At 45.7% G+C, this 12,970-nt stretch overlaps 1 protein-coding gene across 4 annotated transcripts in view; it reads right to left on the bottom strand.

Annotated features, from left to right (window-relative positions):
* Positions 1–11,523, bottom strand: part of LOC129706847 (sodium/myo-inositol cotransporter 2-like) — a 36,035-nt gene extending 24,512 nt beyond the window's left edge. For 2 of the 4 annotated variants that reach the window (XM_055651407.1, XM_055651410.1), the window contains exons 1-4: positions 8,190–8,309; positions 3,202–3,385; positions 1,667–1,738; positions 1,479–1,583 (exon numbers count right to left, since the gene is read on the bottom strand). In XM_055651407.1, the coding sequence (XP_055507382.1) occupies positions 1,479–1,583; positions 1,667–1,738; positions 3,202–3,385; positions 8,190–8,194 (366 nt within the window). In that variant the 5' untranslated portion in view covers positions 8,195–8,309. Of the gene's footprint in view, positions 1–1,478; positions 1,584–1,666; positions 1,739–3,201; positions 3,386–3,530; positions 3,632–8,189; positions 8,310–11,325 lie in introns of those variants that run through there. The other 2 variants (XM_055651409.1, XM_055651408.1) reach the window with 2 other exon arrangements.
* Positions 11,524–12,970: the final 1,447 nt, after the last annotated feature.

Genomic DNA, 12,970 nt, shown 5'->3' with positions numbered 1-12,970 from the left:
TGCCCCTGACAATGGGGTAAAATCCCAAGACATCCATGGACTTATTATTTACCCCTTGAAGCATTAAATTGGTTACATAAACTTTATTGCTCTAGCTGCAATCAAAAGAGAAAACACTGGAAATAGTCAGAACGTCAGTGAGCATCTATGTAGAGAGAAGCAGGAAACTTTGAGTCAATGAAGCTTTACGTACATTGGAAAAGTGAGAAAGCAAGCGTTTTAAGGTGCAGCGAAGAGAGGAGAGACTACAGCGAGTGTCTGCGATAAAGTGGAGACCAAAAGAGTCAAAGTAACAATTATTAATCTCAGCGGGAAGGACATGGTGTGGTGGCCAGTAAATATGGTCGCCTTTGAGAGCAAGGGTAGAGCAGCTGCTTCATGTCTCCAGAGTTCCAGGTTCGATCCCAATCTCAGATGGTGGCTATGTGGAGGTCGCTTGTTCTCCCTATGACATGTGGTTTTCCACAGGAGCTCCTATTTCCTCCCCCACTTTGTAGACATGCTATGAGTAGGAAGGAGACTCCGTGAGGAGTTGAGCACATGAGAGAGAGTGAGTTAGGGATGTCAGGACTTTCATATGAAGAAAGACTGGATAGACTCGGCTTGTACTCGCTAGAATTTAGAAGATTGAGAGGGGATCTTATAGAAACTTACAAAATTCTTAAGGGGTTGGACAGGCTAGATGCAGGAAGGTTGTTCCCGATGTTGGGGAAGTCCAGAACAAGGGGTCACAGTTTAAGGATAAAGGGGAAATCTTTTAGGACTGAGATGAGAAAAACATTTTCTACAGAGTGGTGAATCTCTGGAATTCTCTGCCACAGAATGTAGTTGAGGCCAGTTCATTGGCTATAGTTAAGAGGGAGTTAGATGTGGTCCTTGTGGCTAAAGGGATCAGGGGGCATGGAGAGAAAGCAGGTACAGGATACTGAGTTGGATGATCAGCCATGATCATATTGAATGGCGGTGCAGGCTCGAAGGGACGAATGGCCTATTCCTGCACGTATTTTTTATGTTTTTATGTTTCTATGTTAACAGGAAATAGGTGGGAGATTAGGATTGATGAGGAACGCTGCTGGAAAATGGCATATACCTAATGGATCTAATGATCTGCTTCTGTGTCATAAAAAGTAAGTGCAAACTGGCAGTCAAGACAGAAATGTAAAGCCACCTCTGTGGAGAGGAAAGAGTGTTACCTTGACAGGTTTAGTGCGCACTTTATCCCACAACACTCAGGATTTCTCGGTCCCACTCCCCTTCTCTGCAAATTAAACGCACTTATTTTCTCAACTTTCCATGTCTGATTAACAGTCATTGACCTGAAAGCCTAAACTCTGTCTTTCTGCTGGTATGCTTGGTTTTTCCAGCATTTTCGGTTTTTGTCTCCAATGACAAGAACCTGGAGAGAGACGGAAGAATCGCAGTGAGCTGATCCACCATCACGAACGCACATCGAGAGAAATTGTGAGAGTGCAACTCACGTTTAACTCGTATGCGCTGACGGCAATCCCAGAGGCAGCACCTGTGCCAGCTAATCCAATGAAATGTCCACTTCCCACATTACTGGCAAAGAGTGAGGCTCCAATCTAAATGGATGAGACATCAGTTTTAGAGCCCGCAGCATCATAACCTATGGTCATTCAATTAAGCCACAGATCACCATACTCACCGGCCACCACACCATGTCCTTCCCAGCTAGAAAGTAGCCCTTCACTGTGTTTCTCTTTGTCCTGTACATAGACTGATATAGACATAGGATAGAAAGATTACAGTCACAAATTGATCCACATATTCCCCTTCACCTTAGACTGATTCTCAGAACTTGCCAGTGATTTGTGCAGCTCCTTGCCACATCAAAGTTCGAGGTAAAGTTCAAAGACCTTCTGGCCCAGACATGTTCATCCAAAGGATCATCCCTGGCATGTTTGTAATACATGTCTGACTATTCACACTCCCCTGGTTTGGCCTTGGTGCCAAAAGCCCTTTATCTTCAGGTGCAGCTGCTTTCAACTTCCTTTGAAACGTGTGGCAGCTATCTATAGAACACTCAGTGCCCACAAGTGATCCACTTGACATCCCTATCGGGAAAGAGTCGGCTCATTCCTTGCCTGAGGGGGGGGGGGGGGGGGGGATGGGTGGTGCAGTGGGTCATCAGGAATTGTTCTCAAGGGTGATTCTGGGCTGGTGGCCAGCTGGGAAGCGACTACCCTCGAGATCCTGCTTCCTCATCCAAATGTTATCTTAAACAGTTGTCAGCACTTATACCCCAATGGGAGAACAAGAGCTCTGGTGCCCCTGTCAGTTCCGGGTTTGCATGGTAGCTAAACCTCACCAGTGTACAATGCAGGGAATTGCGGCCAGTGTAGTCCAGAGGGAGGGAAGAAAAGGCGGGGGGGGGGGCGGGGAGCTCCAGAGAGAGGAGGCCCAATGCTAGGAGGTCTAAAGAGCAGAGAGGCAAAGGCAGGAGCTCCAGAGGGAGAAGCCACTGAGGGAGGGACACTAGTAGTGGGAGGAGACTCAGTAAGAGGAACACTAGAGTCCAAAGAGTGGCAGAGAGAGGAAGTACTGGATGGGGATTTCCCAGATGGTCACTGGCAGCAGCACCTCCCACACTGCTGAAGAGGGAGGTGGTCACTCTGGGGGTGCAAGGGGGTTTCTTCTACCTGCAGGGTGAGCCCCACCCAGAGAGCAACAGGTGCAATCAGCAGTGGGGTGCCCCGAGCCTTTCACCAACAAATCACAGGCAATGGTGCAGTGCCCACTGTGTGTCTACACTTGACCTGCTTCCTTCCACTTTCAGTCCATGGCCCATGAGAACCACTTGCCCTGGATGCGCTGGGCCGACTGAAGCTTTCATCTGGGACAGCCACCTGTTGCGCCTGGGTGAGCCTGCTGCTGGAGAGTCTGTGGTGGGAGGGGACAGAGTGACCGCTTGAGGTTGAGGAAGCTGCACCCAAGCGGCCTCTTAGGGGACTGGGTGAAACACTCTGCTGTCATACAGATCCCTCCCCCCATCTCTTCAACCTGCTGAGCTGGGGACAGAGGGCAGCTGGGGACTCCTTGTTATGTACCTGGTCCATGCCAGCAACCTCCTCAGCTTGCCGCGTCACTGCTTATGCTCCTCCTTACCCTACTCAATGCACCTGTCATCCATGCCCCCATTCCTGCTCCCAGTGAAAGCTGGCTGCAATGATGGGCACTTACCCAGAGTCCGACAGCCAAGACAAATAACAAATACACAACCAGAACCACAATGTCAGCCACTTCCAGCAGCTGGTCTTCCGGCACAGCTTGCCCAGGGTTCACCGTGCTGGTCGGGCTGCTCATTGCAGTCACCACGGTTCCATCCCTCCACAGATTTGCTGCCATGTCTTCCCTTCGATCAGAGCTGAAAAGCGAATCAAATGAGTTTTCTTATTGAGCGAAATGATCACAATTCTCTGTCAATCAATGAAAGAAAACACCTTATAACTTGTGCAAGCTGTAGGTTTTGTCAGAGACAGTGTCACTGCTTGCTGAACCTTGCTTTATACCTGGGGTAAAGTTATTTTTAGGAGGGAATCATGCAAGGGAGCCTTGCTATTAGTATACGTTGAGTTACTGCGTGAAGTGGTGGACAAATCTTCCTATCCCCCATGAGATCAAATTCCAAGCTTTGCTGTTATTAAGTAAAGAAAGAAATTAACTCGCAGTTAAAGTTTGTTTACTTTATACATGGTTAGCTAGTGCATCAATACGTGTAAAAGATAATTGAACTTTGGAGCTCTTTTACAGTTTCTCCTTATCTTCCAGCCAAACAGTAAAGGCCCTATCCCACTTTCCCGAGTTACTCACAAACTCTCCCGAGTTTTCCCCTTGATTCAAACTCGGAGAATTACGATAATAGCCATTCGTAGGTACCCGGGGCTATTTATTTTTACTTGTGGACATTTTTCAACATGTTGAAAAAACGTCCCGACTTACCTGATGCCCCGAGTTCCTACGGCTGGCATTACGAGCCGCCACAAAACATCTACGGACCCCTATGGCCTCCTACGAGCTCGCTACCGACATTCCCCGACATTCTCCAAGTTCGAATCAAGGGAAAAACTCGGGAGAGTTTGTGAGTAACTCGGGAAAGTGGGACAGGGCCTTAACTTGCAGAATTCTCCTGCCTGCTGCAATTCATGTTAGCCTCTAGTTCCACAGTGTGTCAACACCGGCTTCCTGTCTCTCAAGCTCACATTATGGGGTCTATGGTAACACACAGTTAACAACCCATGAAGGGTGGATGGAGTTCTCAGAGTCTCAGCAACCAATTGGACTTGGCCGGCAGCTAGAACCTTATCTGAACATTGCGCATAGGCTTCTCTTGAAACTCCCCCTCTGCTAGTGGCAGTAAATGGAAAGTAACCAAAAGGTTGTTTAATGTGATTGAGGCTGCACCTTCAGCAAACTCTGGCCTGTATGTGTCCTCATGGACTTAGACTCAATGATGCTTGATCATGAATTGAAAAAAGAACATGCTGATACTAGAAACCTGAAATAAAAACATAAAACACTGGAAACATCGAGGCTTCAAGGACCCTGGTAACACCGAACTGAATGGCATCACAGAGAAATAGCATCACAGGATGGTTGGAGTCATACTTTGTACACAGGGAGGTGATCCATCCAAAGTGACCCGGCCATTGTGTTTGAAACTGCCCCATCTGTCATCTGTCAAATAATTGCACTAAGCTTTGCCAGGAAGAGCCAAGTTTTGCTTTAACTTGCTTGTCTTTCCTTACTTCCAGATATTAATTACCTAATCCCACTGTCTAGGGGTCTCACAGTTACCCTAGAACCGTCTTTTATATATCTGCTTGACCAATTTGTGGTTGAAATGCTTGTCATCCATTGTAGTATGTTGGGCAGGATGGAGGTGAGAGAGAGTGGAAGGGCGAGCAGGAGAGGGGTGGCGAGCTGGATGTTGTGGAGCACACCCAGAGAATAATCCTGCTGACAGACTACATTGCCAAGGAAGTGCCTATACAATACAATACAATACAATTTAATACAATTTAATTGTCATTTGGACCCCTTGAGGTCCAAACGAAATGCCGTTTCTATAGGTGAGAAGACAAGGTTAAATCATTGCCAGAGCAAGTGATTTATAGCCTCTGACCACTGCAGATCCACAAAGTGACTGATGGTGGAGAAGGCTGGAGGAGGCTAGTGCACTTCACTGTGTCGAGGATAGTGGGGCAGCTCAAGGAACTCAAGGCATTACAATCGCATGTCGTGTTACTGAAGACATTGTTTCTATGGTGGAACGTGGTTTGAGAGATGCAGGTCCAATGGTTTACTTTGGAGAGGGGTGGTAATGGCAGATTAGAATGCCGAGGAAAGGGAACAATGAATAAAAATGAGCATAGTTGGGAAGCTGGGTAGAGAATCTGAGTGGCTGGTAGTTTAGTGAGTTTAGGAGAATGGGAGCAGGACGTGGGTTCCTAGACAAGATTGGCTCAAATAATAAGGGGTAACAGGGGAAAGCAGGGAGGGAGGGGAGGAGGGGGCTGGGTCTACGGGTGACTCCTCCGTCCTCAGCGAGCGAGTACTCGGTCCACGGTGTGGCTGGCTGGGATACTCCCAGCGTGTGGCTTGCCAGGGTACTCCAGGAGCATGGCTCGCCGAGTGACCCCTTTAGTTTGCAATGCTGCAATATGAGAATAGCAAGTTGAGTAAAAGGCTAAAGAGCAGGACTTCCAGTGTAGTGATTTCTGGCTTATTTCCTGTACCACGTGTTAGTGAGGGTAGGAACAAGAAGATCGGGCACATGAAAATGCAGATGCAGGGGACAAGAATTCAGATTTCTGGACCTTTGGGAATCTCTTCTCGGGCAAAGATGACTTGTACAAGAGGGGTGGGTTGGACCTGAACTGGAGGGGAACCAATATCCTCTGAAGAAGGATCTTGACCCAAAATGTCACCCATTCCTTCTCTCCAGAGATGCTACCTGACTCGCTGTGTTATTCCAACTTTTTGTGTCTATCTTCAATATCCTGGCAGGCAGGTTTGCTAGTGCTACACAGGTGGATTTAAACTAAATTGACTGGAGGGGTTTATCCTATATAGGACGGAAGCAGGTGAGGCTTTTTTTCAGCGATAAGACAGAATTCCTCCTCATAGGCTCCAAAGCCACACTCAGCAAAATCAATAACCCCACTCTCACCATCGACGGCACCACTGTCTCCCCATCTCCCCAGGCCCGCAACCTTGGCGTGATCTTTGATTCCACCCTCTCCCTTGAGCCTCACATCCGCCATGTCATTAAAACCTTCTTTCATCTCCGCAACATCGCCAAACTCAGACCCTCTCTCACACCTCTCGCTGCTGAAAGACTCATCCATGCCTTCATCTCCTCCCGACTGGACTATTGCAACTCACTTCTCCTTGGCCTCAGCTCCACCTACATCAACCAACTCCAACTGGTCCAGAACGCAGCCGCCCGACTCATCACCCACACCAAATCCTGGCATCACATCACTCCAGTCCTCAAACAACTTCACTGGCTTCCCATCTCCCACCGGATCAATTACAAAATCCTGGTCCTCCACCATCTGGCCCCCCCATATCTCACTGACCTCCTCTCCCCCTACCAACCCTCACAGTCCCTCAGATCCACATCAGTCGGTCTCCTCTCCATCCACAAGTCCAACCTCCGCAGTTTTGGGGACAGAGCCTTCTCCAGGGCAGCTCCCAGGCTCTGGAACTCCCTCCCCCAACTGATCCACAATTCTGTGTCCATCACCATCTTCCAGTTCCGCCTCAAGACCCATTTCTTCACCTCTGCCTATCCTTAGCCCCACGTCCCCCTCCCTTTCATCTGTGCATTAATAGCCTCATATTGTGTTTTGAATTGAATTCTGTCTTTACTTTGTGTACTAGTCATATCTCTACTATTTATTTCATTCCCCTTTACTTGTTTTTCCTCTACCTGCTAAATATTAGTAAGGTGTCCTTGAGAGTCTTGAAAGGCGCCCATAAATAAAATGTATTATTATTATAATTATTATTATTATTATCATCTTATAGAGGTGTAAAAGATCATGAGAAAATAGATAGGGTAAATGAGTCTTTTAGTAAATCATGAACCAGAGGACCCGAGGGCCACTTTTTATATACAAAGGATGGTAGATATCTGGAACAAGCTGCCAGAAGAAATATTTGAGGAAGGTTTTATCAAAACAATAAAAAATATTTGGACAGGTGCATGGATAGGAGAGATTTAGAAGGATATGGACCAAATGCAGGCAGGTGGAACCAGTGTAGTCAAGTCAAGTCAAGTCAAGTCAAGTTTATTTGTCACATACACATATGAGATGTGCAGTGAAATGAAAAGTGGCAATGTTCGCGGACTTTGTGCAAAAAACAACCAACCAAACAAACTACAAACAGAATGGGGCAGGTTGGTCAGTGTGGGAAAGTTGGGTTGCAGGGCCTGTTTCCATGCTGCATAACTCTATGACACTCTACCACTCCAGCCCCACCCATCCAAACATTGTCCATCAGTCCACCCAAACCAGCCCCACCCACCCCAGTCCTGACCATCAGCCACCCATCCTAATGTTGCCCATCAGCCACACCCACAAACTGTATCTTCTTTTTGAAGTACAGCGTTGACAGCCCGACAGAAGACGAAAGGGTTTCGCTGGAGGTTTGAGGTCGAGCTGCATGTGAGGACTGGAAATAGCACAAAGATGCAACTGAGGTCAAAGAAAAGAAGGTAGACAAAAATGCTGAGAAACTCAGCGGGTGAGGCAGCATCAATGGAGCGAAGGAATGGGTAACGTTTCGGGTCAAGACCGTTCTTCAGAAAAGAAGAGTGATGTGTGTGAGAGTTGACCGGCAACCAAAAGATACAGTACTAATAACCACAAAATGACTGCAGTATAAAGAAGGGAAGGTACAATGGGGTTCCATTTGAGGTTCTACTGAGATCCTAGATTGGGGAACGGTTGATAAAGGAACATGTATGGGTTAGCAGCACAATGTCTGGAGCCTATCAGGTCCAGCACACAAAGTCCATGGATTTAGAGGGCCTCCAGTGGAGGTATTTCTGTGGAGTTTGAGGGTCGGCTAGTGAGGAGAGTCAGCCGCAGGACTGAGTAAAGAATAGAATGGAGCAGATCGAAGATTTCTATAAAACTAAAAAGTAGTGGGGGAATTACCTCATCCGAAGTCATAAAACCAATGTCCAGAACCAAACCTCGAGCACAGTTGATGAACTGGTTGAACTGGTCGAACTGGTCTTTTGGTCAGTAAAACAGAGCTGGCGGTCAGGATCTGATTCAAAGTCAGGTCAGAGGCAGCACACAAAACAGCATAGGTTGGTCACCTGGCAACTGAACCAAAAACAAAGGCACGGCAGCTGATTTTTACTGTAGTTTAGGGTAGCCAATTTGATGTCCAGATTAGTCCTGGAATGGGGAACTGATAGAGGATGCATTCAGCATTTGGTTAAAACATATAAGAGAGCAACGCAGTGATGGCCTGCAATGTGCAGAGCTACAAAGGAGTGAAGGCAGAGAACGCTACAAACACCCAACAGGTCAGGAAGCATCTGTGGAGGAAGAAACAGATAAAGTTTCAGCTCCAACAGCTCCTGACTCATTCTGATGAAAACTGCAAAACAGTCATCAGTTTGTGCTTGGTTCCTCTAATGTAGAGAAGATTTTGTGGAAATACGGTTGTATTTCCACAAAATACCGTTGTATTGTATGGTTGGAAATAATGGACTAATACCTATTCCGGGCCAAGAGATTCCTTCCTCTAAACCTTCTTCATGTAAGGGCTCAGTTCCATTCTCCCGGATTCTCCAATATCATCGTATTCTAATAACATCTGTATTTGTTAGTCAGGAAATCCTTCAGAGGGGGTAAACCCTCGAAAAGCGCCTGGACCTGATGGCATACCTGGTCGTGTTCTAAAAACCTGTGCGGACCAACTGGTTGGAGTTTTTACGGACATTTTCAACCTTTCACTACTAAGGTCTGAGGTTCCCACCTGCTTCAAAAGGGCATCAATTATACCAGTGCCCAAGAAGAGTAAGGTGACGTGCCTCAATGACTATCGACCTGTGGCACTAATGCCTGTGGTGATGAAGTGCTTCGAGAGGTTGATCATGGCGCAAATCAACTCCTACCTCGACAAAAACTTGGACCCACTGCAGTTCACTTACCGCCACAACAGATCAACGGTGGATGCGATCTTGCTGGCCCTCCACTCCGCTCTGGACCTCTTGGACAACGAAAACTCATATGTCAGGCTGTTATTCATTGATTACAGCTCGGCATTTAACACTATCATCCCCTCCAAGCTGGTTACCGAACTCGCAGAACTGGGTCTCTGTGCATCCCTCTGCAATTGGATCCTCGACTTCCTCATCCACAGACCACAGTCTGTTCGTATTGGTGGAAATGTGTCAGACTCAATAACAATCAGCACGGGAGCACCTCAAGGCTGCGTGCTCAGCCACCGGCTGTACTCATTCTATACTCATGACTGCGTAGACGGACATAGTGCGAACTCCATCATCAAGTTTACTGATGACACCACTATTGTGGGACGTATCACTGATGCGGATGAGTCCGAGTATAGAAGAGAGATCGAGCAACTGTCCATATGGTGCCAGCACAATAACCTGGCCCCCCACACCAGCAAAACCAAAAAACTGATTGTGGACTTTGGAAGGAGTTGGATGGGGACCCACAGTCCTGTTTATATCAACGGGTCAATGGTTGAAAGGGTCAACAGCTTCAAATTCCTGGGCGTGCACATCTCTGAAGATCTTTCCTGGTCCGAGAACACTGATGCAATTATCAAGAAAGCACATCAGCGCCTCTACTTCCTGAGAAGATAAGATTACGGAGAGTCGGTTTGTCAAGGAGGACTCTCTCTAACGTCTACAGGTGCACAGTAGAGAGCATGCTGACCGGTTGCATCGTGGCTTGGTTCGGCAACTTGAGCGCCCTGGAGAGGAAGTGACTACAAAAAGTAGTAAACACTGCCCAGTCCACCATTGGCTCTGACATTCCTTCCATCGAGGGGATCTATCGCAGTCGCTGCCTCAAAAAGGCTGGCAGTATCATCAAAGACCCACACCATCCTGACCAAACACTCATCTCCCCGCCAGCTTCAGGTAGAAGGTACAGGAGCCTGAAGACTGCAATGACCAGGTTCAGGAATAGCTACTTCCCCACTGCCATCAGGGTATTAAACCAGGCTCGATCAAAACTATGAACATTAATAACCCATTATCTGTTATTTGCACTTTATCAGTTTATTTATTCATGTGTTTTGTAGTCAATGCCTATTATGTTCTGTTGTGCTGAAGCAAAGCAAGAATTTCATTGTCCTATTAGGGACACATGACGACAAACTCACTTGAACTTGAACTTGAACTTCCAATCCTGGCCTATTAAACTCTCTGATTGTGCTTTTTCTTGGCACTATGCCCCATGGAAGGATATGCTCACAGTTGATTCAGTTTCAATGATTCAGCTGAACTACAGACTCTCTCTACCTTACGGCGCAAAGTACAGCACTCTTAGCATATTTCTCCTATTGACACAACTATATGTAATTATCTGTGAATGTTTATAGCACTGTATCCATGTGACAGCAGATAGTCATCTAGCTATGCATGATAAGGCATTTTATAAAGAACATCATGGAGTACTTTTGGACAATTCAAGTGCAAGGCATATTTTGAGTTACACTACACAACCTGGTTACCACAATAAAACTGAGTGCTTGCATGGCTGCACAGACATCGAGATTTCATGTTTTGAACTATTAAGAACAAACCTTGATGTGTGTAGAGGCAACTGAGAAAGTCCTTGTGATTTCAATGTATTTATTGTCTCGTGAGCTGGCTTAGAAGCTGGTACAAACTGGGTTCATTGTAATTTACAATGGGATTCAGTCAAACAAAATCTTCACTGTTCAAAGTCCAATTGTGATATGGCTCAATGCACAGTTAGTGAAAGGTGTGCAGCACCAACTTCAGTCTTTGGAAAATAAGCATTTCTTTTCCACACAACTGTGGGATTCACACTCACAACTACCAAAATTAGTCACACTTTTACTAGTTTAAACCAAGAGCCACAAGCAACATTAACTGATGAGATGAGTGGGCAGTACCACATTGCTTGCAGGTTTGGCAGCTATTGTGTTTTGATGCTTTTTTGGAGCTTATTAAATGATCTTCTACTTTCAGAACCCCAGCCCGACCAAATATACGTCCTTCCACCGTCAATAAACAATTTTTTTTTTGTTTTTAAAGAATAAAAGGTAAAACCTTACCTGCACTGAATGTCGGTTCAATTTTCCACCTTGCTGCTTGCATCAGGAATCTGCAGTTCCAAAGGTTACTGACTTAGGCTCTTCAACCGTCAACCTTTTAGGCAATTTCCTGACCCTTTCTTTCTTTAGTTGGTCACTAGCTTCCAGGTTTTTGACTCAGTTAGGATAGATTCATACAATACTTCTCTAGCTTTTACACTAAACCAATTATTCAGTGTTGGGGCAGCATTTGATACTACAAAGCAGATTTTTTTGAGAATTTGATATGTTTGTCGAACAGGAGGAATCGAGTAGCCAGCAGTTGCTTCCTCAGGACAGATTTGCATATTAACACAGGAACAAAAGTGGGAAATTTATCCCCCTCATTGCCTTTCAGTGAGATTCCAGCTCACTCCATAGACGGAACCTGTATTTTTTCACCTACCCATTAACATCATTTGTTGACAAAATTTAATATACATATTTTTAAACCTTGCTGCTTTATTATTTTAACAATATGGGAAATACAATTTCTGTAGTTTTCAATGATGAGGAAAGCAAAATTCTGTGAAGAAACATACCAGTAGAACCGAGAGAGAGAGAGAAAGTGGTTTTATCCATGATTTTTATATCACCAAAGGCACAATAATTAGAATTGTCATTTCTTTTTCAGTGATAATTTGCCCATTTTCTCTCCTACATTTGGGATTCCTCTTTATGTCACCCCCAATGCAGACCATTTGTACATTTTAGAGTTACAGATCCACTTGACAAATACTTCCATTCTTGTTTTATCATTCCACTTTGCTTGTTTGCGTGCATCCCACCTCCAGGGCTGTAGCTTTTAAAATAAGTCAGCAGCTTGGACTCCTCACCTCCCGCATCTGCTCTAAATCCAACCCTGGCCCTCGGTCAGAACCATGAGGACACACATTGCTGTGTTGAGGATGTCACCAGATCACAGTGTTAATTTCAAAAACAGAGATTCCGACTAACTTTTATTGCCAGCTTTAATTACTAACACGTACAATACAAAGTGAAAAATTAGACTCGTTCTGCGCATCAATAAGCATGAACCCAGTCTCCAGCAGCAACAGTTTTATTAACAACGGAATAAACATATTTAATCAGGAGACACAGATCTGTTATCCAGCAGGAAATCATGAAGTGGTTAGATCAGTTCTAACCAGAACTTGACTGCCCAAGGGAATCAGATGTTTGGTCTCCTTCATCCTTCTGCCACTTTACCCAGGTCTCACATTCCCCAGTCAGACTGTATCCAGTTTCCAGGTGGGGTAATTTACTTAGTGTCCAGTGGGTGCACTGGTTTATGCAAAATTTAAGACATTGAGCTGTATATTAAGGTGAGGGAGGCAATAATTAATAGGAACTTGAGGGGCAACTTTTCATTCAAAGGGTGGAAGGTATATGGAATGAGCTGCCAGAGGATGTAGTTGAGGCAGGTACTATCATAACATTAAAAAAACATTTGGACAGGTACATGGATAGGTTAGGTGTAGAAAGGTATGGGCCAAACACAGGTCGATGGAACTAGTGTAGGTAGGGCATGTTGGCCGGTGTGGACAAGTTTGGGTCAAAGGACCTGTTTCCATGCTGTATAACTCTATTTGCCACAGCAGAAGGAATGAAGCAGGAAGAGCAATAT

This window comes from Leucoraja erinacea, chromosome 20, assembly GCF_028641065.1.
Source record: "Leucoraja erinacea ecotype New England chromosome 20, Leri_hhj_1, whole genome shotgun sequence".
In the NCBI taxonomy this organism is placed as follows: Eukaryota; Metazoa; Chordata; class Chondrichthyes; order Rajiformes; family Rajidae; genus Leucoraja; species Leucoraja erinaceus.
Note: the sequence above shows the minus strand (reverse complement) of the source record. Positions and strands in the feature narration are given on the sequence as shown.